The sequence below is a fragment of the Canis lupus genome, chromosome 15 (genome assembly GCF_048164855.1).
Source record: "Canis lupus baileyi chromosome 15, mCanLup2.hap1, whole genome shotgun sequence".
NCBI lineage: Eukaryota > Metazoa > Chordata > Mammalia > Carnivora > Canidae > Canis > Canis lupus.
Window position 1 is genome coordinate 20,408,291 of NC_132852.1, and position 26,087 is coordinate 20,434,377.

The 26,087-nt window shown below is 39.8% G+C and overlaps 1 protein-coding gene across 4 annotated transcripts in view; it reads left to right on the plus strand.

Annotated features, from left to right (window-relative positions):
* The window catches only part of ASAH1 (N-acylsphingosine amidohydrolase 1), a 48,160-nt gene continuing 22,073 nt past the window's right edge, over positions 1-26,087 (plus strand). For 2 of the 4 annotated variants that reach the window (XM_072776158.1, XM_072776159.1), the window contains exons 1-2: positions 1-159; positions 22,430-22,476. In XM_072776158.1, the coding sequence (XP_072632259.1) occupies positions 82-159; positions 22,430-22,476 (125 nt within the window). In that variant the 5' untranslated portion in view covers positions 1-81. Of the gene's footprint in view, positions 160-22,193; positions 22,294-22,429; positions 22,477-26,087 lie in introns of those variants that run through there. The other 2 variants (XM_072776160.1, XM_072776161.1) reach the window with 2 other exon arrangements.

Sequence of the window (26,087 nt, forward strand, 5' to 3'; positions counted from 1 at the left end):
GGTCACGCGGCGGCGGGGCGCGGCCTGCTCCGAGCCCAGGTGGTGTCCTCGCCCGGTCGGCGGTGTGCTGCGGCTGGGACGATGCTGGGCTGGAGCCGGGTAACGCTGGTCCTCGCGGCCGCGGCTGTCACCTGCGCCTCCGCGCAGCAGGCGCCGCCGGTGAGTGCGGGGGGGGGCGCAGGTGCGGGCGCGGAGGAGGCGCAGGTGCGGGCGCGCGAGACGCGGGGGGCGCGGAGGCGGCGCAGGTGAGGGCGGGGGGCGCGGAGGCGGCGCAGGTGCGGAGGAGGCGCAGGTGCGGGGGGTGCGCAGGTGCGGGGGGCGCGCAGCGGGCCGCTGGACCCCGTCCCGCTGGACCCCGTCCCGCTGGACCCCGTCCCGCCTCATTCCACACGGGCCGGGACAAGAAGGCCTTTCCGGGAAACCCTCATCTCCGCAAAATGCCGATTGGGACTTGCACACCCCCAAATGCGGGCGATCGCGCTTGTTTTGACCAGTTCCAGGCCCGCGCATCCTGAGCTGCCAAGAACAAGTTCCCGGGGACGTTACACAACTCAGAGAAGCTTGACGACTGTGGCATTCTCTGCCGGGTGACGGGGTGCCCAAGGAGACGAGGCTCCTGAAGTCCCTGAGGAAAGCCCAGGCGTCCCCATCCAGGGCGGTGGGAGCCGCCCAGACAGGCCCCGAGGTGGCTGCTGTGGCCTTAGCCCCAGAGTCATGGGAGCTCCTGTCCCGTGGCTATTTCCCCAAAAGGAAGTCACAGGAACTCAGACTTGGTAACTGCAAGGGACAGCGAGGGACCAGCCAGAGAAGGAAGTAGACTCAGTGGGAAAATGTCTAGCCAGAGGTCACACTGCTGTTTACTGAAGCGCGCCTAAACTCAGGCCTCTGGACACTTAGTTTGGCGCTCTTTCATAATTCTCTTCTTTAAAAGCAGTGAGACTCCGTTTCTCTTGGCCAGCAGATCAGATGGATATGCAGAAAATGCCAAAGAAGGCATCTCATCTGACCTGAGACGTGAGGAGGGTGGTTTTGAAAAGCTTAGGTAGGCTCTTGACAGGCATTTTCTTCTCTTTTTACTTTTCTAAGGAGACATGATCTAAGAATGAAATCATGGTGGGATATTATTCATTCAATAAAATTGAGAGACTGTTAAGCAAATAAAAACATAATAAAGTGGTATATACAGTGATTTTAGGAACAGAAAAATACGCGGTATGCACATGTGGACAAGGGTTGGAAGAGTGTACGAAGAAATAAAGTGTTTGCTTTAGTGTGTGTAGGGAATTCATGCTGTAAAGTGGTTGGGATCTTGAGAATTTTAAAAGAATTTAATACTTTGATACCATAGGGGCCCTTCAGTCCGAGGCCACCAGAAAACACACTTGTAGTTGAACAAATCGGGTTTATTACTCTTTGCAGTGGGAAAGAACGCACACCATGGGCAGTTGTAGGGCCTCTCAGTAAAAGGGCATTTGGCAAAACCTATTTCATAATTTGGACTTTGGTTGTGTGATTGGGGATAGGTCTAAGGAATAGGAGGTTTGCTCTACATCGGATACTTTCAGGAGGTGGGGCAATTCTGTGATTGAGTAAAGAAGAAACATTCATTTAGCAAGAGAAGGGGGTGTTTGGCATTTTGTGGGTTGCACAATACCCTTGTTTTTGTGCTTAAACAGAATCATGAAGTAGATTTGTTTTGTTTCATTTTATCATGTGTCAGAGTAAACTGAGGTATTTTTAAAAATTGATTATAGCCAACATGAGATCAAAAGTGGCCTGAATGTGTTATACCAGTGCGTAATAATATTGGGGTCTAATTGTGAACCTCTGAGCAGTTTCAGGGGTCAGGAGGTACGTTTATTTTTCCTTCTTTGGCATTTTCTGCAAGAGTTTTTAAAAAGCCATCTTTAGAACAACAAGATAATAGTTCTTATCTAGAATAGTGGTTGTCAAAATCTAGTCTAGCCATTGGGAAGCTGTTTTTAGAAGTCCTAAATGAGAAAAATGAGGGCATAAAGCCAAAATTATTAATTTAGAATGCTATCTGTTCTAATTTTATGGCTTTTCAATTTTTCTTTTTAAGGTTTTTTTTTTCTTTTATGTACATGGGGTTTTGTTTGTTTTTTAACATCTCCACTGGGAGGATAAAAATTTGGGACTCCCTTGTGCTGGGCTTTTTAAAATATTTCATTAATCTGGAAAATTCTGTCTGAAAGAAACCTTTGAAAGTCCACAGAAGTATTGTGACCTCATTCTCTGAAAAGAATAAGCAGTTTTGCACTTTGAATCATATGATAAATTGTGTGTGTCCACATAGTAACAAAAGATATTTCAAAACTACTTTTGATAAATGTGAACAATGAGGACGGCTTTAAATTACAAACAAATCATTTGATTTGGAATGTCTGTGGGTTTTGTGTTTGAGGCTTTTCACAATATAGCATGTTTTAAGGTCTTCCTGAGTCATTCTTAATTACCCATTTTATCAAAAGACCTACTAAATGATGGTGGTGGCAGAGGTGGCCACTCTGAAGTGGGAGATGAAGACTGTGTCATCCAAGGCTCTGGACCTTTTCACATTAAAAAGATCAATCAGAAGTTAAAGGGAGCAAAGGTGGATATAAGGAGACTAGGGGAGAAAACAGTGCAGTGGAGAGAGAGAGAGAAGTGGATGGTTCTAGAAAATGTTTGGAACGAGCAGAAGGAAGGATTGGGTGAGGATGGGGGACAGCTGACTTTCTCAAGTGCTTAGTTGGCCAAATGTCAGCATCACTGCAAGGGAACACAAGAAGGGAAAAATTGTGGTGAAAGAATGAAGATTGTTTTTATTCTGGTTATATTGAATTTCCAGTTGCACCAGGATATCCAGGAGGCTGTTGGGACTGCAGCTCAGAAGAGGGAGATGGGAGTCGCAGGCATGCTACTTAAAGCCACTGGAGAAAGTGAACATTGAGCAGATGGATGACATAGAAAGAGAAGAGGACAGGCAAAGATTAAGGGGAGAGAAGAAATGGCAAAGTTTAAAGCAGCAGCCAGGGTGGAAGAGTGAGTGTTGCAGAAGCTCAGAGGAGAGAGTGGAGCAGGTTCTCCCTGTGTTGGGTGCCTTTGAGATGCCAGGTATGTTATACATGGCAGTTGGAGGTCATTGGTCATGGTCACCTTGGCCTGAGCAGTGTTGAGAACAGAAAATAAGCTGATGTAGGCTGAGGCGTGATGAGAAGGAAAGGAATCGGAGTGAGAGTGATGACTGTTGTCAGTCATAAATCTGAGCAGATCCTGAGAATGAAACATAATGGCTCAGTAATTAATTGCTGAGTCAAACTTATTTTTATGCATCAACTTCTCATACAAAGTGTGAGCTTTTATTAACAATGATTTTTACTCTTCCTGCCTGCCCAGTATTATTATAGTGCATCTGCTTTCCCCAGGTACCATAAAGGAAGGGACACACAGATGTAATCTATTCACTTAGTTAACAAATATTGCATGACTACTGTGTGCCAGATTCTGTTCCAGATGCTGTTAATGAGTTAGTGATAGATACAAAGGTTCCAGCCCTCATGGAAGGTTTATTCCTATTCCTTTTACCTAAATGTTCCTAATTTAGTAGAGTTCCATCCCACCAAAGGTCAGAAAACAAACTGCTTGCTCATTGGAGTTTCTTATATGTGCAAAAACATGCCTTACTCAATAGGTGTGTGTCTGCTCTGTTGTACACAGGGAACATTAGATTTTCACCACTTCCTCTGGTCCTGCGAAGCAAAAATGAGAGAGCAGGTGAAAGATCTTGAGATTCGAAGTTGGTTGCTTTTCCCCTGTGCTAGAGTAGCATGATATGCTAAGCCAACTACATAAACCTCTATCACCTATTTATAATCTTTACCTATCAGGTATTTAAATTTTTACCTGTCTTGATAAGGTTGTCTATTATTAAAACTGTGTATAGTTAAATTTGGAGATAGTAAGAAACTTTAAATAACAAATGAGCTTGTTGTAATTCCATTTCAAGTCTCTACATAGATTTTGAAGCTGTCGTCCCTCATCGAAAACTCCCTTGATGGTGAGAATGCAGCTGTCTCCACTCTACCCCCAAATCTAACCTTTTTGTTTAAAATGACGGTGGCATTAAAACCTTTAGAGCTCCTGAAGTAGCCTGGTTTTATGATGCTACCTTTAAAAATCTCAATCACGTTTACCCTTTACTCTTTCAGCCAGATTCTGTGTCAATGTTATGCCTATACTTCATGTTTGTTTATTGCTGCCAGGATTATTCTAGCACAGTGTTTTATTGGCCTCAGACTCCCACATACAGGATGGCAAGGGTACTGTCCCCTCTGGGGCAGGTGGACAGAGCACTTTTAACATCCCTCACATTGTCTCATAAGAAATATGCCTTGTTGGGATCTCTGGGTGGCGCAGCAGTTTAGCGCCACCTTGGGCCCAGGGCCTGATCCTGAAGACCCAGGATCGAGTCCCATGTCAGGCTCCCTGAATGGAGCCTGCTTCTCCCTCTGCCTGTATCTCTGCCTCTCTCATTCTGTGTCTCTCATGAATAAATAAAATCTTTAAAAAAAATCAGCCATTCTTTTTCTCTAAAATAATAGATGTATGACTATTAATTTCTTTCTAAGATTTTATTTAGTGCTTTTAGTTTACTTTTGTTTTTTAAAGATTTTATTTATTGCCCAACGCGGGACTCGATCCCAGGGTTCCAGGATCACAGCCTGGGCCAAACGCAGGGGCTAAACTCCTGAGCCACCCAGGCATCCCAAAATAAAATCTTAAAAAAAAAAAAAAAAGAAATATGCCTTGTCGTTAGATTTTTATATTGGTTTTTGTACCCACGTTGTGCAGATATAATTATTAGGATGACATGAGCATTATTACATTGCACTGCTTGCTGAGTTGATTACAGTGATCATCAAAAGCCCTGAAGGAAATGGAGATTGTTCCCTATTAGGGATTATTTTTTTTTAAAGATTTTATTTGTTTATTCATGAGAGACCGAGAGAGAGAGAGGCAGAGACGTAGGCAGAGGGAGAAGCCTGATACAGGACTTGATCCTGGGACTCAGGGTCATGCTCTGAGCCACAGGCAGATGCTGAACCACTGAGCCCCCCAGGTGCCCCTCCCTATTAGGAATTAAATTGGGACATTGGTTTTATTGCTGTTTCCGTGGGAAACTGTAAGAGAGAGCAGGGGAAGGAAGCTGGGCCGGAGCTCTGGAGACTGCTTCTGTCACCGGCTGTGTAACTCAGTCCCTGATGGAGATGGGCCTTGTATCCTGAACATGAAGTTTAAGTTCCTGATAACGTGAAATTCAGTAAATTGGATTTTTATGAATTAAATCACATTTTAAACTAAAAGTTCTGGGAAGCCCGAATGGCTCCGCAGTTGAGTGTCTGCCTCTGGCTCAGGGCGTGATCCCGGATTTTGGGGATCGAGTCCCACATCAGGCTCCCTGCGTAGAGCCTGCTTCTCCTTCCTCTGCCTGTGTGTCTCTGCCTCTCTTTCTCTGTGTCTCATGGATAAATAAATAAAATCTTTAAAAAACAAAAATAGACTAAAAGTTCTGATATTTAGATGAATCTTCTGGTGAATAAGTTAGAATGAGGAGTTGCATTTCTAACGTTAATTGCCCTTATTAAATGATGTGTATGGAAAATTCATAGTTGCATAGTCTACTTAAGACTACGTAGACTGCTACTTTTGAGTGTCCATTTCTTTTTTTTTTTTTTTTAAGATTTTATTTATTCATGAGAGGCAGAGAGAGAGAGTGGCAGAGACACAGGCAGGGGGAGAAGCAGGCTCCACACAGGGAGCCCGATGTGGGACTCGATCCAGGGTTTCCAGGATCCCACCTTGGGCTGAAGGCGGCGTTAAACCACTGAGCCACCAGGACTGCCCTTGAGTGTCCATTTATAACATTGCTAAACAAGGACTGGTGAACTTAGAGTACTGTGCCCTACATTGCAGTTATATGTTGTAATTTTTTTAATAGATTTTATTTCTTTACTTATCTAAGAAAGAGCTAGCACAAGCAGGGGAGGGGCAGAGAGAGAGGGAGAAGCTGAGCAGGGAGCCCAACACGGAACTTGATCCCAGGACCCGGGGATCATGACCTAGGCTAAAGGCAGACACTTAATAGACTGAGCCACCCAGGCACCCCTATTGTTGTCTTTTTTTTTCTTTTTAAGGTTTATTTTAGAAAGAGAGAGTGCTCATGATACTGGGGGAGGGGCAGAGGGAGAGGAGATCATCTCAAGCAGCCAATTCCACGCTGAGCATGGAGCCTAACATGGGGCTCGATCCCATGAGCCAGAGACCATGACCTCAGGGGAAACTGAGTGAGCCACCCAGGTGTCCCTTGTTGTTGTTTTTAAGTTTAGTTACTTAACATACATAATATTAGTTTCAGCTCTACAATATAGTGATTCATCATTTCCATACATTACCCGGTGCTCATCACAAGTGCCCTTAATCCACCCCTCCCCCCATAACCATCAGCTTGTTCTCTATAATTAAGAGTGCTTCTTGATTTGACCTTTTCCCCCCCTTTGCTCTTTTGTTTGTTAAACTCCACATATAAGTGAAATCATATGGTATTTGTCTTTCTCTGACTCATTTTGCTTAGCATAATACTCTTTTAACTCCATCCATGTTGTTGCAAATGGCAAGATTACATTCTTTTTTTGGCTGAATGATACTCCATTTTGTATATATACCACAACTTCCTTATCCATTCATCAGACACTTGGGCTGCTTCCATATCTTGGCTACTGTAAATAATGCTGCTATAAAACATCAGGTGTGTGTGTGTGTGTGTGTGTATTGGGGTGCATGTATTCCCTTGAATTAGTGTTTTTGTATTCTTTGGGTAAATACCCAGTTAGTGCAATTACTGGATCATAGGGTAGTTCTATTTTTAATTTTTTGAGGAACCTCCATACTGTTTTCCACAGTGGCTGTGCCAGTTTGCATGCATTCCCACCAGCAGTGCATGAGGGTTCCTTTTTCCCCACATCCTTGACAATACCGGTTGTTGCTTATGTTGTCAATGTTAGCCATTCTGACAGGTGTGAGGTGATATATCATTGTAGTTTTGATTTGCATTTCATTGATGGTAAGTAATGATGAGCATCTTTTCATGTGTCTGTTGGCCGTCTCTGTGTCTGCTTTGGAAAATGTCAGTTCATGTCTTCTGCCCATTTTTTTAGTTAGATTATTTTGGGGGCGGGTGTCAAGTTGTTTGAGTACTTTAAATATTTTGGATACTAACCCTTTATCAGATACATCACTAGCAAATATCTTCTGTTTTGTAGGTTGACTTTTGTTGATTGTTTTTTCACTGTGCAGAAGCTGTTATTTTTTTTTTTTTTTTTTTTTATTTTTTTTTTTTAAAGATTTTATTTATTTATTCATGATAGTCACAGAGAGAGAGAGAGGCAGAGAGACACAGGCAGAGGGAGAAGCAGGCTCCATGCACTGGGAGCCCGACGTGGGATTCGATCCCGGGTCTCCAGGATCGCGCCCTGGGCCAAAGGCAGGCGCTAAACCGCTGCGCCACCCAGGGATCCCTGGAAGCTGTTATTTTGATGTAGTCCCAATAGTTTATTTTTTACTTTTGTTTCCCTTTGTCTCAGGAGACAAATGAAGAAAAAACTTGTTTAATCCAATGTCAAAGAAGTTACTGCCTATGTTTTTTTTCTTCGAGGATTTTTATGGTTTCAAGGTCTCACATTTAGGCCTTTAATCCATCTTGAATTTATTTTGTGTATGGAGTAAGAAAGTGGTCCAGTTTCATTCTTTTGCATGTTGCTGTCCAGTTTTCCCAGCACCATTTATTGAAGAGGCTGTCTTTTTCTCATTTGAGATTTTTTCCTGCTTTGTTGAAGATTAATTGACCATACAGTTGTGCGTTTAATTCTGGGTTTTCTATTCTTTTCCATTGATCTGTGTTTTTTTTTTTTTTTTTTTTTTTTTTGTGCCAGTATTATAGCATTTTGATTACTACAGCTTTGTAGTAGAACTTGAGATCTGGAAATTTAATATAACTTGTAGTGCCTCCAACTTTGCTTCTCTTTGTCGTGAGTCCTTTGGCTATTCAGGGTCTTTTATGGTAATATACAAATTTTAGAATCCTTTGTTCTAGTTCTGTGAAAGATGCTCTTGGTATTTTGATAGAGGTTGCATTTAAAAATGTAGATTGCTTTGGGTAGTATAGATATCTTAACAGTATTTCTTTGCCCAATCCATGAGCATGGAATATCTTTCCATTTCTTTGTGTCCTCTTCAATTTCTTTCATCAGTGTTGTTTAGTTTTCAGAGTGTAGGCCTTTCCCTCTTTAGTTATTACTGTATTCCCAAGTATCTTCTTATTTTGGGTGTCGTGTACTTTGGATAGTTTTCTTAATTTTTCATTCTGCTACTTCATTATTGGTGTATACAAATGCAACAGATTTCTGTAGATTGATTTTTATATCCTGCAACTTTACTAAATTCGTTGATCAGTTCTAGCAGGTTTTTTTTGCTGGAGTCTTTTGGGTTTCCTATACATAGTAGATATAAACTGAAAATTTTACTTTTTCCTTACCAATTTGGGTGCCTTTTAGTTCTACTTTTTGTTGTCTGAGATTTATGGCTAGAACTTCCAGTACTATGTGGAATAAATATGATGAGACTGGACATCTTTGTCTCATTCCTGACCCGAGGGGGAAAAAATGGGTTTTTGCCCATTAAGGGTGATGTGAGCTGTGGGTTTTTCACATACATCCTTTGTTGTGTTGAGGTATGTTCCCTCTGAACCTACTTTGTTGAGGGTTTTTATCATGAGTGGATGTTGTACTTTGTCATATGCTTTTTCTGTGTCTATTGAAATGTTCATATGGTTCTTATCCTTTCTGTTATTGATGTGATGTATCATGTAATTAATTTGTGAATATTGAAACACTCCTGCAACCCAGGAATAAATCCTACTTGATCATGGTGAGTGATTATTATTATTTTTTTTAATGACTTGTTGGATCTAGCTTACAAGTACTTGTTGAAGATTTTGGGCATCTGCGTTCATTATGTGTATTGGCCTGGAGTTCTTTTGGGGCGGGGTGTGTGGTTTATCTGGTTTGATACCAGGGTAAATGCTGGCTTCATAGAATGAATATGGAAGTTTTATTTCCTCTTTTATTTTTTGGAATAGTTTGAGAATAGATAGTAATGCTTCTTTAAGTATTTGATAGAATTCCCTGTGAAGCCATCTGGTCTTGGACTTTTTTTGTTGGGAGTTTTTGATTATTAATTCAGTTTCTTTGCTGGTTATCTGTATGTTCAAATTTTGCATTTCTTCCTGTGTCATCTTTGGTAGTTTCTATATTTCTAGGAATATATTCATTTCTTCAAGGTTATTCAATTTGTTGGCATATAGTTTTTCATAATATTTTCATAATCTTCTGTAATTGTGTTTCTGTGATGTTATTTCTCCTATCTCATTTGTGATTTTATTTATGTGAATTCTTTCTCTTTTTTTTCCTTGATAAGTCTGGTTAGAGGTTTATCTATTTTATTGGTTTTTTTTTTTTTTTCAAAGAACCAGCACCTGATTTCAATGATCCATTGGTTTGTTTTCAGTTTTTATATCATTTATTTTTGCTTTAATCATTATTATTTCCTTCCTTCTGCTGGTTTTAGGTTTTGTTTGTTTTCTTTTTCTAGCTCCTTTAGGTGAAAGGTTAGGTAGAGACTTTTCTTGCTTCTTGATGTGGGCCTGTATTGCTGTAAACCTTCCTTTTAGAACTGTTTTTGCTGCATTCCAAAAGTTTTGGGCTGTTTTGTATTCATTTTCATTTATTTCCATGTACTTCATTTTTTTCTCTTATTTGACTGTTGACCCATTTATTGTTTAATAGCATGTTATTTAACCTCTGTGTATTTGTGCTCTTTCCAGATTTGTCTTGTGATTGACTACAAGTTTCATAGTGTCGTGGTCAGAAAAGATCATGGTATGATTTTGTTCATCTTGATTTTGTTGAGGCTTGTTTTATGAGGTAATACGTGATCTATCATGAAAAATGTTCCATGTGCACTTGAAAAATAATGTGTATTCTGCTGTTTTAGGATGGAATGTTCTAAATATATCTGTTAAATCCATCTGTTCCAGCATGTCATTCAAAGCTATTATTTACTTGTTGATTTTCTGTTTAGATGGTCTGTCTGTTGGTGTGAGCTGTTAAAGTCCCCTATTATTATTATTATTGATTGTTCCTTTGTGTTTGTTATCAACTGTTTTGTGTATTCAGGTGCATAAATATGTGCAATTGTTATATTTTCTTGTTGGATTGTCCCCTTTATGATTATATACTGTCCTTCTCTGTCTCTTGTCAGTCTTTGTTTTAAACTTAATTTGTCTTATATAAGTATTACTACTCTGGCTTTCTTTTGACATCCATTTGCATGATAGATATTTGTCCATTCCCTTACTTTCAATCTGCAGCTGTCTTTAAGTCTAAAATGAGTCTCTTGTAGGCAGTTTTTATTTTATTTTATTTATTTTATTTTATTTTATTTTATTTTATTTTATTTTATTTTATTTATTTTTTATTTTATTTTATATTTTATTTTATTTATTTATTTTATTTTTATAGGCAGTTTTTATTTTTTTTTTAAATATTTTTTTAAATTTTATTTATTTATGATAGTCACAGAGAGAGACAGAGAGAGAGAGGCAGAGACATAGGCAGAGGGAGAAGCAGGCTCCATGCAGGGAGCCCGTCATGGGATTCGATCCCGGGTCTCCAGGATCGTGCCCTGGGCCAAAGGCAGGCGCTAAACCCCTGCGCCACCCAGGGATCCCTATAGGCAGTTTTTAAATGGGTCTTGGTTTTTTCTTTTTTATCCATTCTGTCACCCTATGTCTTTTGATTGAAGCATTTAGTCTATTTATATTCAAAGCAATTAGCGATAGATATGTATTTACTGTCATTTTATTATTTGTTTTATGCTTGTTTCTGAAGTTTTTATCTGATTGTTTCTTGTAGTTCTCTCATGATTTGCTGATTTTCTTTAGTGATGTATCTGATTTCTTTATCTTTATCCTTTGCATGTTTATTAGTGGTTTTTGATATATAATTCCCATTTTGCATATAACAAATGGGTTGTTAATTACAAAAGGAGGTTTTGTATGTAACCTCCTCTGCATATATGGCAGTGTGTATTAAATTGATGGTGATTTATGTCTGAATCTGTTCCTTCCTCCCCTCCTCCCCATTCTAGGTATATGTTGTTATATCCTACATCCCTTTACTACATCCCATCCTACATCAGTGAGTTCCTTGACTGATTTTTTTACAGAAATATTAATTTTTATTGTTTTTGTTTTCCCGACCTTTATACTGTCACTTTTAGTCTTTCTATTCAAAGAGCCCCCTCTAATATTTCTTGCAGGGCTGGCTTAATAGTCACGAACCCCTTAAGCTTTTCTTTATGTGTCCTTCTATTCTGAATGATAGCCTTGCTAGATAGGGTATTCCTGGCTGCAGATTTTTCCCATTCCGCACTTTGAATATATCATGCAACTTTCTTCTGTGTTTGAAAGTTTCTGCTGCAAAATTTTTGCTAGCCTTATGATTTTTCCTTGTAAATTATTGTCATCTTTTGTCTTTATGTTTTTAACTTTTTTTTTGTATCACTATATTTTGCCAAATTAATTACAGTACATCCTGGTGGGAGTCTGCTTTTGTGGATTTTGATGGGGGTTTTCTGTGCTTTCTGAATCTAGATATGTTTTCTTTTCCAGATTAGGGACGTTTTCAGCTATTATTTCTTCAAATAAAGCTTTCTCATTCTTTTGGGAGTCCTATACTATGAATGTTATTACCCTTGATAGAGTCACTCTGTTCCCTAAATCTATTCTTGTGTTGCATAATTTTGTCTCCCTTGTTCATCTTGGTTATTTTCCATTACTCTGTCTTCTAGATTACTAATTCAATTCTCTGCTTCTTTCATTCTAATGTTCATTTCATAAGTGTATTTATCATTTCATTTATTGTATTCTTTATTTCTGCTTTATTATTCTTTATATCTGTGTTAAGGGTCCCATTTATGTCTTCCACTTTTCTCAAGTCCAGTTAGCATCCTTATGATTATTTAAATTCTCTATCAGGCATGTTACTTATATGTGCTTCACTTAGATCTCTGGCCGTGGCCTTACTCTGTTCTTTCATTTGGAATAAATTTCTCTGTCTTATTTTGTCCAAGTCTCTGTGACTATTTCTGTATGTTGGAAAAGTCAGTATCTCCTGTTCTTGTGAAAAATGGCCTTATGAAGAAGAGGTCCTATAGTGCCTTGCCGTGTGGTGTTTCTTGTTCCCGAAGGCCTGGTGCTTCTGGGAGTGTCTCCACTGTGTGCTGCCTGTGCTCTGTTTTTGTGTCCTGACCACTTTTTCTGTCAGGCCACTTATCTGTAGGGACTCTCTTCGCTTGTGGGCAGTGTTTGGTCCCTGGCCTAATCATAGCTAGTTTTAATTGGATGTGTTTTGGTCTGTTTGTGAAATGAGACTGTTGCCACTACAGCTGGAACAGAAGCTGTGCCAAACTCCCAAGTGGGGAGACCCAGTGTGAGAAGTGGTTTGAGCCAGTCTTTTAGGGGAAGTGAACCACTGTGCTGGGACTGAGGCGAGTGTGACTTGGGTCGGGGAGGGGAGAGCAGAGGGTGGCAGTTCCACTGGTGTGTAGGGTCAGAGTTTGGTATAAGCACATTAAGTAGTGACTGTGATTATAGTGCTAGTTCCTGCAGGTAACCCTGTGCTTATGCTCAAGGGCAGGGGAGGGAAATGTGCCAGCCAGCTTGTTCTTGGAGGAGTCTCCTTGTGAACTCTTTCTGGGATGTGCTCAGAGGTAAGCAAATAACCCCTGTACCATGTGCCCCAGGTGCTCTTCAGATCACTATTGCCACACACTACAGATTATTTGCCTGCCTTCTCTCTGAAGAGCTGTGCAATGCTCTCTGAACTCTACCCACACCAAGCCCTCTGATCTTTAAAACTCTAGGCTTTAAGCCCCACTGGTTTCCAGAAGTCACAAAATTTGGCCCGTCTTGCTTTCCAAGCCAGTTTCTTTGGGGATTTCATTTTCCCTTGTACTCCCCTGTGAGCTAGTCTGTCTCTTGCCCTTCTCTGTGGCCCTGCTTCCCTTCCCACTGCAGCAGTCATGATCTCGTCCTCTCCCACACCACATCTGTGTCCTTCCTACTTTCTTCACTATGTCCTTTTCTCTACCTTTAGTTCTGCCAGTTTTCGGGTCAGTTTCTGAGGTATTTAGGATGATTTGGTAGTTGTCTGGTTGTATTCATGGGATGAAGGAGGCCTAGGGTCCTCTCACTCTGCCATCATCTTCCTGTCCTTGCTCTATATGTTATTTTATTTTTTTAAGGTTTTATTTATTCATGAGAGACACACACAGAGAGAGGCAGAGACGCAGACAGAGGGAGAAGCAGGCTTCATGCACGGAGCCCGACGTGGGACTCGATACCGGGTCTCCAGGATCAGGCCCTGGACTGAAGGCAGGCGCTAAACCGCTGAGCCACCCAGGGATCCCCTCTATATGTTACTTTAAAATAATTTTAGATAATGACAGTTTCAAATACTTAAAAATGTCAGAGAATCAGTCTTTGAAAATCTTCACATAATGTAAATGAAATTATGCAATTTTTAAAATTAATGTTGTAAAATTTGTATCAAAGTGTATTTAGTTAAAATCAAATGACCTAGATAGGCTTCTGATGAGAATCAATAATTTCCTGCTTCATTCTTTCTACCCCCATTACCCTTCCCTAGAAGCAAACACTTTGGACTATTTGTACTCAGGTGATATCAGCCAGAACCTGTATCTACTGTCACACTAGTTGTTTGCAGCTCAGTCTGTTTGGATTAATTGGTGCCCAAGCCATATGGGGCCTAAAAGTTTTTAATCACTCCTGGTTATTGTTATGAATATTACTTTGGTATGTTGATGCTTACTTTGCCTCAATCAGCGTTAGGCGTTGTACTCCAGTCCTGCAATGATGGATAAAAATTTAGCTTCCCTTCAATCATCTTCCCTGCACCTTTTTTTTTTTTTAACAGTTTTGAAATATAACTGATATACAGTTCACTCCCTAAAACTATTTTTGGTTTCAAAAAATTCACAGGGTTGTGCAGCCATTTCTCCATTTTTTTTTTAAAGATTTTATATATTTATTCATGAGAGATGCAGAAAGAGGCAGAGACACAGGCAGAGGGAGAAGCAGGCTCTCTGTGGGGAGTCCATTGCAGGATTCGATCCTGGATCCTAGGATCATATTCTGAGCTGAAGGCAGACGCTCAGCCACTGAGCCACCCAAGCATCCCTCTCCAGTCAGTTTTAGAATATTTTCATCACCCCAAAAAGAAACCTCTTAGCCCTTAGCCCTAACCCTGAAACCGGCCCCTCAGCCCTAGGCAATCACTTACATACTTTCTGTCTCTATGGATTTGTCCTTTTTCAACATTTTATATAAAGGGGATCAGATCATAAAGTATGTGGCCCTTTGTTACTGGCTTCTTTCACTTAGCATCGTGTTTTCAAGGTTCATCCACATTGTAGCATGTATCAATACTTCATTTCTGTTTATGAGTGAATAATTTCCATTGTATGGATATACCATATTTTGATCATTCATTCATCCATTAATGGACATTTGGATTGTTTCCACTTTTGGTATTGTAATGCTGCTATGAACATTTCTATTTGTGAATGTTTTTTTGTGTGTGGACACATATTTTCATATCTTTTGAGTTTATACCTAGGAGCAGACTTGTGGGGTCACATGATAACTATATGTCTGAGAGAGTACCAGTTTTCCAAAGCAACTGCAATATTGTGCATTCCCACCAACACTGTATGAAGGTTCCAATTTCTCTACATCCAAGCCAACACTTGTTTTATTATTATTATTATTGCCATATTAGTAGATATGAAGTGATATCCCATTGTAGTTTTTTTATTTTTAAAGATTTTATTTATTTATTCATGAAAGACACATAGAGAGAGAGAGGCAGAGGCACAGGCAGAGGGAGAAGCAGGCTCCATGCAGGGAGCCTGATGTGGGACTCGATCTCGGGACTCCAGGATCATATCCTGGGCCAAAGGCAGGCGCTAAGCTGCTCAGCCACCCAGGGATCCCTCATTGTAGTTTTGGTTTGCATTTTCCTATTGGCAAATGGTGTTTGGCATCTTTTCATATGTTTGTTGACTTATATCTTCTCTGGAGAAATGTCTATTCAAATCCTTTGCCTATTTTTTAATTAAATTATCTTTTTCTTATTGAGTTGTAAGATATTTATATATTCTAGATACAGGTCTCTTATCAGACATATGAATTACAGTTGACATAATGAAATTGAGACAGAGAGAGCGAATCTTAAGCAGACTCTGCACTTCATGCAGAGCCCTACTCAGGGCTCCATCTCACGCCCCTGAGTGACCCCAGGTCATGACCTGGGCTGAAATCAAGAGTTGGAAGCTTAACCAACTGGGCCACCCGGGCGCCCCCTATCCTGACTATATTTTGCATATTTTTCAACCTCTGATATATTCTCTCAGTATTTATTGTGTCTGTTCTTAAGACCTACTGAATTCCCATTCTAGTTGGGACCATTTTGTTTTTATTTGGACCATACTTTTCTGATGCTACAGTTTCTTCCTATTATTTCTAGTTTTTCTTTTGTTCATAAATTCCGTTCTTCTCCTGAATCTCCTCAAGTTCTTCCAGTCCTTCAGCCATACAGTTTAGTCTCCTTTGTTAGGACGCCTGTTCCTGAGAGCCTTCTCTGTCCTCAGGGTTCCCTTTACCGTGTATGCTGGAGCCATTCTTTTGGGATCCTGTTCTTTGACTTGGTTTACTCTCGTTTTGCTAGAATATAAAAGTAACTTGTTAAGAAATAATGTGTGGGAGATCAACTTTTCTGCATCTTTGCAATGACTTAAAATCGAGATTTCATTTAAATCCCAAAATTGATCAATGTCTTGACCAGTTATAAAATTCTAGTTTGAAATTAATTCCCTGCCAAGGAAATAATGGCATCATTCTCTTCTGGCATTCACGTAGCTTGTGAGAAGTCTGATGGGAGTGTAATTCTTATTCTTTTGCAGGACCTCCTCCCCAACCCAGTGCTTATTTGTTTTTATTTATGTCTGAAATAGCATGGTAATGTGTCTCACTGAAGGCTCTTTTTTTTTTTCCAGTAATTTTTTTTTGAGTAATCAGTAGGCATTTTCATTTTAAAACACATCTCTATTCAGGTCTAGGAAAATTTCTTGTATTATTTCTTTCATAGTTTCCTCTATATTTTTTGTGTTTTCTCTTTTCTGGAAATCCTGTTAATCAGATGCTGAACCCCGCATATTGATTTTATAAACCTTTCTATTTTTTTTCTCCTGTGGTTTATTTTATAATTTTATTTTTCCTATGTTTTCTTTATTTAAATTAGATTTAGTTAACACACACTGTATTATTAGTTTCAGAGGTATAATTTAGTGATTCAGCAGTTGCATATAACACCCAGTGCTCATTACATCAAGTGCCTTTCTTTTTTTTTTTTTTTAAAGATTTTATTTATTTATTCATGAGAGACAGAGAGAGAGAGAGAGAGAGAGAGAGAGAGAGAGAGGCAGAGACACAGACAGAGGGAGAAGCAGGCTCCATGCAGGGAGCCTGATGTGGGACTTGATCCTGGGACTCCAGGAGCACGTCCTGGGCCGAATGCAGGTGCTAAACCACTGAGCCACCCAGGGATCCCCTCAAGTGCCCTTCTTAATGTCCATCACAAAGTTACCCTGTCCCCCCACCAGCAACCCCCAGTTCCCTAGAGTTCAGCACCTCTTATGGTTTGCTTCCCTTTCAATTTTCATCTTATTTTTCCTTCCCTTCCCCTATGTTCATCTGTTTCTTAAATTCCACATCCGAAAAAAAAAAATTCCACATCTGAGTGAAATCATATGGTATTTGTCTTTCTCTTATTTGACTTATTTCCCTTAGCATAATACACTCTCATTCCATCCACATCATTGTAAATGGCAAGATTCTTTTTTGGTTGAGTGATACTGTGTTGTGTGTGTGTGTGTGTATATATACACACACACACACACACACACACACACACACACCCCACATGTTTTTTATCCATTCATCTTCCAATGGACATCTGGGCTCTTTCCATATTTTGGCTATTGTGGACATCACTACTATAAACACTGGGGTTGTGGATCCCTGGTTTGGCGTCTGCCTTCAGCCCAGGGCACAATCCTGGAGTCCCGGGATCGAGTCCTGCTCAGGCTTCCGGCATGGAGCCTGCTTCTCCCTCTGCCTGTGTCTCTGCCTCTCTCTCTCTCCTCTCTGTGTATTCTCATGAATAAATAAATAAATAAATAAATCTCTAAAAAAAAAACCACTGGGGTGCAGGTGCCCTTTTGGATCACTATGTTTGTATCCTTTGGATAAATACCTTTCCTGTGTTTTCTATGTAATTTTTTTTCTATATTGTAAGATAGATTTTCTCACCTTTACTTTTCTATCTTTTTATTTCAGCAGTTTTTTTTAAGTATTTGATTTACCTCTTTTCATATCATCTTGTTTTATAAATAGAACATATTTCTCTTGAGGTTACTGTTAGAGTAATCAGAGTGTTGAAGCTGATTATTATTTTACATTATTTTTTCTGTTCCTTAAATTATTGAATATTTTTGAGTTAGGTTATTTTTCATTTTTTTTCTTTGTGCCTAAATATTAGACCTAGAGACGTTTACTCTCAGGCAGGAGTCATTCAGCTTTTTTGTACAGGGCTAGATAGTTTATCTTTAAGGCATTGTGGGTTAAGAGGAGAATCAAGGATATTATGTAGGGTACTTTTATAACATATTTCCACAAGTTTTTTATCGATGAAAATATATTAAGTTAATACATTTGTCTTTGTAATACAGGTCTAATGAAAAGCATTGATTTCTTACAGGGTAGGCACTTTGCTTACTGGGATTCGGGTTTGGTGTTCCAAATTGAGAGCAAATGGTTATATGTAATTCCTGGTCTGTTACGAGATTTTACATATTTCATCTTGGTGTCTTTTTGTATGGATAGTGTGGTAGGATGAGTAATAGCTTCTCCAAGATGCCCATTCCTAATCCTGAGAAGCTGTATGTTCCCTTTATGGCAAAGGAGACATTGTAGATGCAATTTCGTGAAGCAGCTTGACATGGGGACATTATGTGGGATTACCTGAACAAGCCCAATATAATCACAGAGATCCTTATAAGAGGGAGGCAGGAGGCCAGAGATGAGAAAAGATGCTATTCTCCTGGCTTTGATGATGGGGGAAGGGGCCACGAGCCAAATAACACAGGTGACTTCTAGAAGCTGCAAGTCAGGGAAACACATTCTGTTTTAAGAGCCCCAGAGGGAGCACAGTCCTGGAACCCACTATAGACTCTGACCTCCAGAGCTATAATATAGCGTAGTTTGTGGTGTTTTAAGCCATTAGGTTTGTGGTAACTTGTTACAGCAGCCATAGGAAACTAAGATAGCTAAGTGCTGCCAATAGTGGGTCCATGAGCATATGATTGTAAATGACTCTGCGTCTGAGGCACCTTCAGGTAATTTTTGGGAGGTAGGTGGTAGATGCGGAGTGTTGGCTGATAAGACCAAGGAGAAGCAGCTGTTGTGAGGGCAGGCCCTGCTGAGAGGTCCTGGCTCAGAGTGGCAATTATCTTGGAGGGTATTAGAAGGATATTAAATGAGGGTAAAAGGAGAGTTAAATCAAGAGGTCCTGACCTCTTCATCCAAACCACACATGACGTTATCACTAGGCAGAAAATGAGACACAGTCTTTCTCTCCCTCTCTTTTCTTCACACATACACACCACCTCCAAGGGTTTTCCTCTAGAGAAATGGAAAAAAGTCGTCTAGAAAGAACAAGGACAGCTTGTACGAGTGTTCATGCTTTCCAGCAGTGGCCGGGAAACAACAGTTGGCAGGCCCGACACCGCCTGCCACCTGTTTTTTTTAAGACTTGCGAACTAAGAATGGTGTTGACATTTTTTAAAAGTTGAGGGGAAAAATCAAAAGAAGATTAATATTTTGTGACTTGTGAAAATTACATGGAATTCAAAAAAATTATATGGAATTCACATGTCAGTGTCCATAAACAGAGTAGTATTGGAACGTTACCACACTTGTGTATTTGCTTGTCGTCTGTGGCCGCCTCGCATCAGAGCAGGTGAGTTGTCTAGCAGAGCCTGTGTGCAGTGTGCTTGTGGCTTTTCACTCCTGTTGGCACAGTTCAAGTGACGGTTTTGCAAGTTTAACTGCATTTTAACTGCCACACATATCAATGCACCATGTTATTTTTATCTGTAAAAGAAATTATCGGTGCAAACCTGTCATGTCAAAACACAAAAGTAAACTTCAGGTGTGCTCTTGAGTCAAAGTGGAGTGTGGATTATCTTGTCAGTTAATTAAAGACAAAGCACACCTAGCATTGTGCTGAAGAAGTGCAGTATATGTCAACATGGCATGATTAAGCAGTCGTCACAGTATTCCCGACTCCTTGGAAAAAATGATCAGGAAAATAAGACGATTTAAAAGAGTATCTCATCACAGAATTTATTTACAAATTTTAAAAAGCAAAATGAGGTTGCAACCAAAGTAGGTCTTGAAGTAGCTCATCTGTTAGCAGAGCAAGGAAAGCGATTTGCCCATGGTGAGTTAATGAAATCACATTTGATTGCAGCAGTAGAAGAAACGTGTCCTGAGAAAATTTGTTTTGCACTTTTGGCCTCTAGGTGAGAACAGTTACCCATGTCAATTGAAGAGCAAGGCAAATTGATTCCCAGTTATTGATGCTGTAGTGTTTGACACTGATTCGTTATTGCTATTTATCGAAGCACCAATGCCAAGTTTGAGACTGAAGAATAAGTCTCTCTGAATAGTCTGCGTGGAATAACTACGAGCAAGGATGCTTTCACAGAACTTGAGAATTTAGTAATTCAGGAAGACATGAAATGGAATCTGTTTTGTAAAACAACTGACGGTGATGAAAATATGTGTGGAGCAGACAAAAGCTTAGTCGGACAAATGTTCAAAGTTTGTGAAAATGCAAGCTGTTTCAAGCTTGTGTTTTTTAATCATATTGCTAATTGACAGGTACTTTGTAGAAAATATTCTAATCTATCATGTGTTAATTAACCAGCAATATCAGCCATGAACGTCTTTTCTTCTTGTAGACCATTATCATTTCTGTAAATTTTTATAAGAAATAGATGCTGAATATCCAAACTTCTGTATTACAGAGTAGTTAGGTTAGCAGCAGTAATGTTTTACTGTAATTTTTAAACTCAGGGGCTGAAATTTTTTCAAACAAGAATACTCTCAACCACTATTTCTGAACATTGAATGCTATGGAAATTAGCTTTTGCTATCTTTTTTTTTAAAAAAAGATTTTAAAAGAGAGAAGGAGACAGAGGGAGAAGCATGCTCCCCTCTGAGCAGAGAGCCCGACTGAGGGCTCTGTCCCAGGACCCTAAGATCATGACCTGAGCCAAAGGCAGATGCTTAACCAACTGAGCCACCTAGGTGTCCCTAGCTTTTGCTATCTTGATATTGAATTATCAAGTTGATATTATTTATTATGTCATATGTTATATTCTTATATTTTAGAAATAGAGTTTAAATTCTAACGATTGAATTAGCTTCTGATAATTTGATGCTTGATCCTGTTTCTTAGTGAATTCAGTCTAAAATTACAAGGCAAAAACATTTATATGAGAAACTTACGCTGTAGTGAAGTAATTTAGATAGTTAATGTTTGGATCACAGGTAATGTCAAGCTACATTATACACTTTTTTACTATAAAAAGTTAAGACCTAAAGTAATGAATAAGTCATAGGGATGAAAGGTACAGCATAGAGAATATGGTGGTCTTACAAAAATGCATTGTATGGTGACCGATGGTGGCTTGTGGTGAGCACCGCATGACATGTGGAGTTGTGGAATCACTATGTTGTCTACCTGAAACTAATGTAACATTGTGTGTCACCTGTACTTCTGTTAAAAAAAAAAAAAAAAAAAAAAGATGTTACATCTCTATTCCCACACATACTTGTTGCAGAACTATTTTCTAAACTCAAACTATAGGGGATCCCTGGGTGGCTCAGCAGTTTAGCGTCTGCCTTCGGCCCAGGGTGTGATCCTGGAGACCCGGGATCCAGTCCCATGTCGGGCTCCCTGCATGGAGCCTGCTTCTCCCTCTGCCTGTGTCTCTGCCTCTCTCTCTCTATGTCTATCATGAATAAATAAGTAAAATCTTAAAAAAAAAAAAAACTATAGTTTGAGTAGTTCCCTTCCCTGTTCTTTTATTGTGGATTTACATTTCTTTTTAAAAATTATCTTACTTTTACAATATTGGATCTGCAGAAGAAGGAGATAAACATACTTGCTATCTTGAGCTAGTAATAAAAGAATCATAAATCCACGTGGACTTCTATCATTTTATGTTAAGAGCTGATTTTATTTCGCTATGAAGTTGGAATAGTCTCCCTAAAACAGTCACGTTCACTCATTCATTCATGCACTGAGGGTCTTAGTGTTGGGAGCCATCCTCACCTCCAGGAGCACAGAATCTGGTAGTTAAGAGGGAAATAATTATAGTGCATTGTCATAACTGTGGTAATAGAGATGTACACAGGTGCTGTCAGCAGGACGGAGGAGAGGATGACTATTTTCATATGGGAAGTAGAGGAAGACTTAACAAAAAGACAGTATTTGAACCAGGTCTTAGAAATTAAAGTCCAAAGTTCGTCAGGTAGAGAAAAGGCATTTTACGCCAGGAATAGCACATACACAGGCAGGGAAAGGTCAGAGATGAGAGGACGTGGTTGCAGGTGGCTGTGCGTGAGAGGAGTGGCAGCAAAGGAGGCTGGGAAGGTAAATTATGGCCAGATTATGAAGGGCCCTGCACAGTGTGTCCTGAAAATCTGGTTTGGGATGCAAATCTCTGTTGCAATGGAGTTGGCTCATGAATTCAAGTGATATCATAGTCTATCAAGATTTAATTTACTGTTAGAGATAAATGAGCCTAACAAACATTTCCATCTACTTTAACATTTTCTCTTTTTTCAATATGTTTGCAATATAGAAGCCAGATTACAGCACTAATGCAAATTGAATTAAGACTGAAAATGCCCTTAAGTTTGAAACTTTAGAAGTTTTCCTGGGAGGAAAAGACTTTTAAGAGGTATTGAGAAGATCTAAAAGGGCAAATCACGTTTGATTTTGTCTTCACAATCTTCAACTGTTTTTTTCACATTGTCTACTCAGTTTATTTCCTGAAACTTAATTTTTTTTCTTCCTTTTTTTTTTTTTTTTTGTAGTGGACAGAAAACTGCAGAAAATCAACCTATCCTCCTTCTGGACCAACGTGAGTAAACATCAGATAATCAAAATTGACTTTGACCTTTGTGGAGATTTTTCTCTATGTAATGATCTCATAAAAGTGACAATAATGAAGAAAACTTTAAGTCACATCTTCTATCCTGAGACAGCTATTTTTTTTTCCTGAGAATTTTTTTCAGGTTTGTGTATTATGTATTTAGTTAAGACCCTGAACAAATATGGACATACCCCATAATTAAAGTGCCTATCAAAATCAAAGAAAAAAAGAATTTCCATTCTCCAGGAAATCCTGTCTACTGCCAAGCATTTTTTCATCCTGATAAATGCAGAGCTGAACTGTCTGTGGTTCCTGAATATAAATCACCAGATTACACTGGGAGAAAGTCTAAGGTCTTCTATGTCAAACCTTCAAGAAATAAACCCTGGCAGGATAATCAAAGCTGTCAAGGGCAAACGGGATTAAAAAACATAAGGCGGGTGGGGGGGGGGGGCGGTGTCATATTTGAGCACATTTAATGTTAACATTTTTAGTATAGGTATCTGGCTTTTTCAAATCTTTTGTGGCAAAATGGGTTTATGAGAAAGATGTAAGAATAGCCCACGTGCCCAGAGGGTACAGAATGTGGAAAATAAGATAAAGGTATAAGGAAAGGTAATCTTTTTTTGTCCTACTTTCCTTCTCTCTGAAAGTAGTGTGCTGGGGCAAGGAAAAGCAGAGTGCAACTTTAACCTGTTAACCTGAGAAATAAAACTGCCAGTGATTTTACCAGCAAAAATGGATTTATTTGGGAATAGCAGAGAATTGCAATCCAGGACAAGCAAGGTACAGCAAAACTAAGGGGAAGCCTAACAGAACAAAAGAGGAGAATGCTCTTTTACAGAGGAAAGGGGGAAGTTAGGAAGGCTATTAAAAAAAAAAAAAAAAAAAAAAGCTATTCAGGGACACCTGGGTGGCTCAGTGATTGAGCTTCTGCCTTCAGCTCAGGTTGTGATCCCAGGGTCCTGGGACTGAGTCCTGCATCGGGCTCCCCACAGGGAGCCTGCTTCTCCCTCTGCCTATGTCTCTGCCTCTCTCTCTCTCTCTGTGTCTCTCATGAATAAATAAATAAAATCTTTAAAAAGAAAAAAAAAAAGCTATTCAAACAAAAAAGTCCATTGGAGTAAATGGAGTTCAAAGCATAGTAGCTCTTTATTGGCTGAGTTATGGCAGTCTCTATTGGCTGGGCTGTTGCCAGGGCGGGAGCAAAGTCTTTCTTCTTCCTGCTGGGGTAGTAAAGTAGTATCTAAAGTACCATCAACTTGCAAGGCTCCTTTCTTCCTGCTGGGTTGTAAGTTCAAGCCCCATGTTGAGGGTGGAGCTTTCTTAAAAATTAAAAAAAAAAAAAAGAAAAAATCTTTCTTTGAAAGCATCAGTGATCAAGAGTCAGGTTTTCAATATTTAGTGGTTTTTCCCCTCAGTGCCAGGAAGGACCTTTCCTGCTTGTCATGTTCTGTGCAGGGAGGAAGGTGCACAGCAGTTGGAAACCAGTTAAAGCCACATTTGAGTTAACAAGGAAGGTTAGGAGGGAACACTCAGGAACTTGCCATTGAAAGTCTTCTTAGGTTGTATGTGTTGGAGATTTTCTTGGAGCATTGAACCAGCATCTTCTTATTGGGTACATTGCTTTTTAAAAAAAGGTTGATAGGGAACAAAATATGAAACTTAAAATAGGGGATCCCTGGATGGTTCAGCGGTTTGGCACCTGCCTTTGGCCCAGGGCGTGATCCTGGAGTCTCGGGATCAAGTCCCGCGTCGGGCTTCTGGCATGGAGCCTGCTTCTCCCTCTGCCTGTGTCTCTGCCTCTCTCTCTGTGTGTATCATGAATGAATAAATAAAATATTTTTTTAAAAAAAGAAACTTAAAATAATTACACAAAACAGAAGTAACATAACTGCAAATCGTATGATGGCTCTAAACCAGGACTAAAAGTAGCCAACTGAAATATTTATTAGCATGTATTCTGACTTAGGAAAGAGGTTTTCCTGGTGAAAGCAAATGCAGAGTCATGTATGCCTCCTGGAGGTCTCTGCTTAAAGAGATGGTGGAAGCAGAACAGTGAATACTGCCAAGAGCACACACAGCATACTTGGAAACATCTAATAGAGGTGTAACATGAAGGGATAGCTGATTAACTTTTGGCAAAATAGCAAAACTTCAAAGACATTTTATTTATTTTACTTTTTTATTTTTAAAGATTTACATATTTTATTTTTTAAATATTTTATTTATTCATGAGAGACACAGAGGCAGAGACACAGGCAGAGGGAGAAGCAGGTTCCCCATGGGGAGTCTGATGCAGGTCTCGATCCCAGAATGCGAGATCACGCCCTGAGCCGAAGGCAGATGCTCAACCACTGAGCCACCCAGGCATCCCGAAGGCATTTTAAACACAGTCTTATCTCAGAAAAACTGCTGGAACCAAGTGCGTTATTGATAGTATAGTCTGTAAGGTTGCAAATTCAGAGATTATGAATTAGGGTAAGAATCCAGAGTCAGATAACTGAGTTCAGATGAAAGAAGACTTTTGTGAATTGTGAACCTTCTACCCCTTCAGGAGAAACAAATGAAAAATTAATTTGTTGCAGGATTATGATGAGGCTGTTTCTGAAAGGCCGTAATCAAAAGAGGTTTCCGTGGGTGGGGGGATGGCGTAACTGAGGGATGGGCATTAAGGAGGGCACGTGATGTGATGAGCCCTGGGTGTCGTATGCATCTGATGAATCACTAAATTCTACCCTGAAATTAATACTACATTATATGTTAACTAACTTGAATTTAATTAAAATCTTGGAAAAAGGTTTCCCCTTCTCATAAATGCTTGGGAAATGCAGACAAGGGCCTTGTCTTTCCACAGAAGAAAGAGAAGCAATAGTGAGAAAAAGATATCCAGGCCTGGTCCAGACGTGTTAGGAAAGCTATTTTATCAAATGTCATTTGCTTCAGTTCTGGGAAATTCCTAATTTTCTAGGTCACCTGTTGGTGTGCAGGCTCAGCCAGGGTTTTACACTTTCTTTAGAAGATGCGTCCCATAAATCCAAGAGTCTGTACCCTGAGGTTTGGCGGCAAAAGTGTTGGTTAGCAGTACCTGAAAAAAAGACCTTTCTAGTGAAGTTGGAGAGTCTTTCTGAAGATGTGTTTTCCAACAGCTGAAATCTTGGGGTTGTAAGGGGTGATACTTTTCAGGTCATTGTCTCCTAGGAGTGCTCTGTGAAGAGATTGCTCTAGAAAGCATGGTTATCTCTAATAGAAGCAATTAGGCCTTCCAGTATTGAAGTATGTCTCCTTTATCAACTCTGGGTCAGAGGGGCGGGGGCCACGGGTACTGGATGTCCCGTAACTGTGTCAGTAGGTTGAGTGTATGAATTCCCAGAGAGTAGATGTGCAATTTAGAAGGACCAGCTGCAGTGCTGTCAGCCAAGGCATTCGAAGGGTCTCTACACCTTTGGCCAGTTGAGTCTTGCGAGCACCATTAGTACATTCAGCTAACTCTGAGGACTGAGGATGGTGCACACAGCGAAGGTTTGTAAAACTGGGTAAAGAGCACAGACTTGTGGAAGCACCTGACCCATCACATTGTTCCCCGATCACTATTAAGT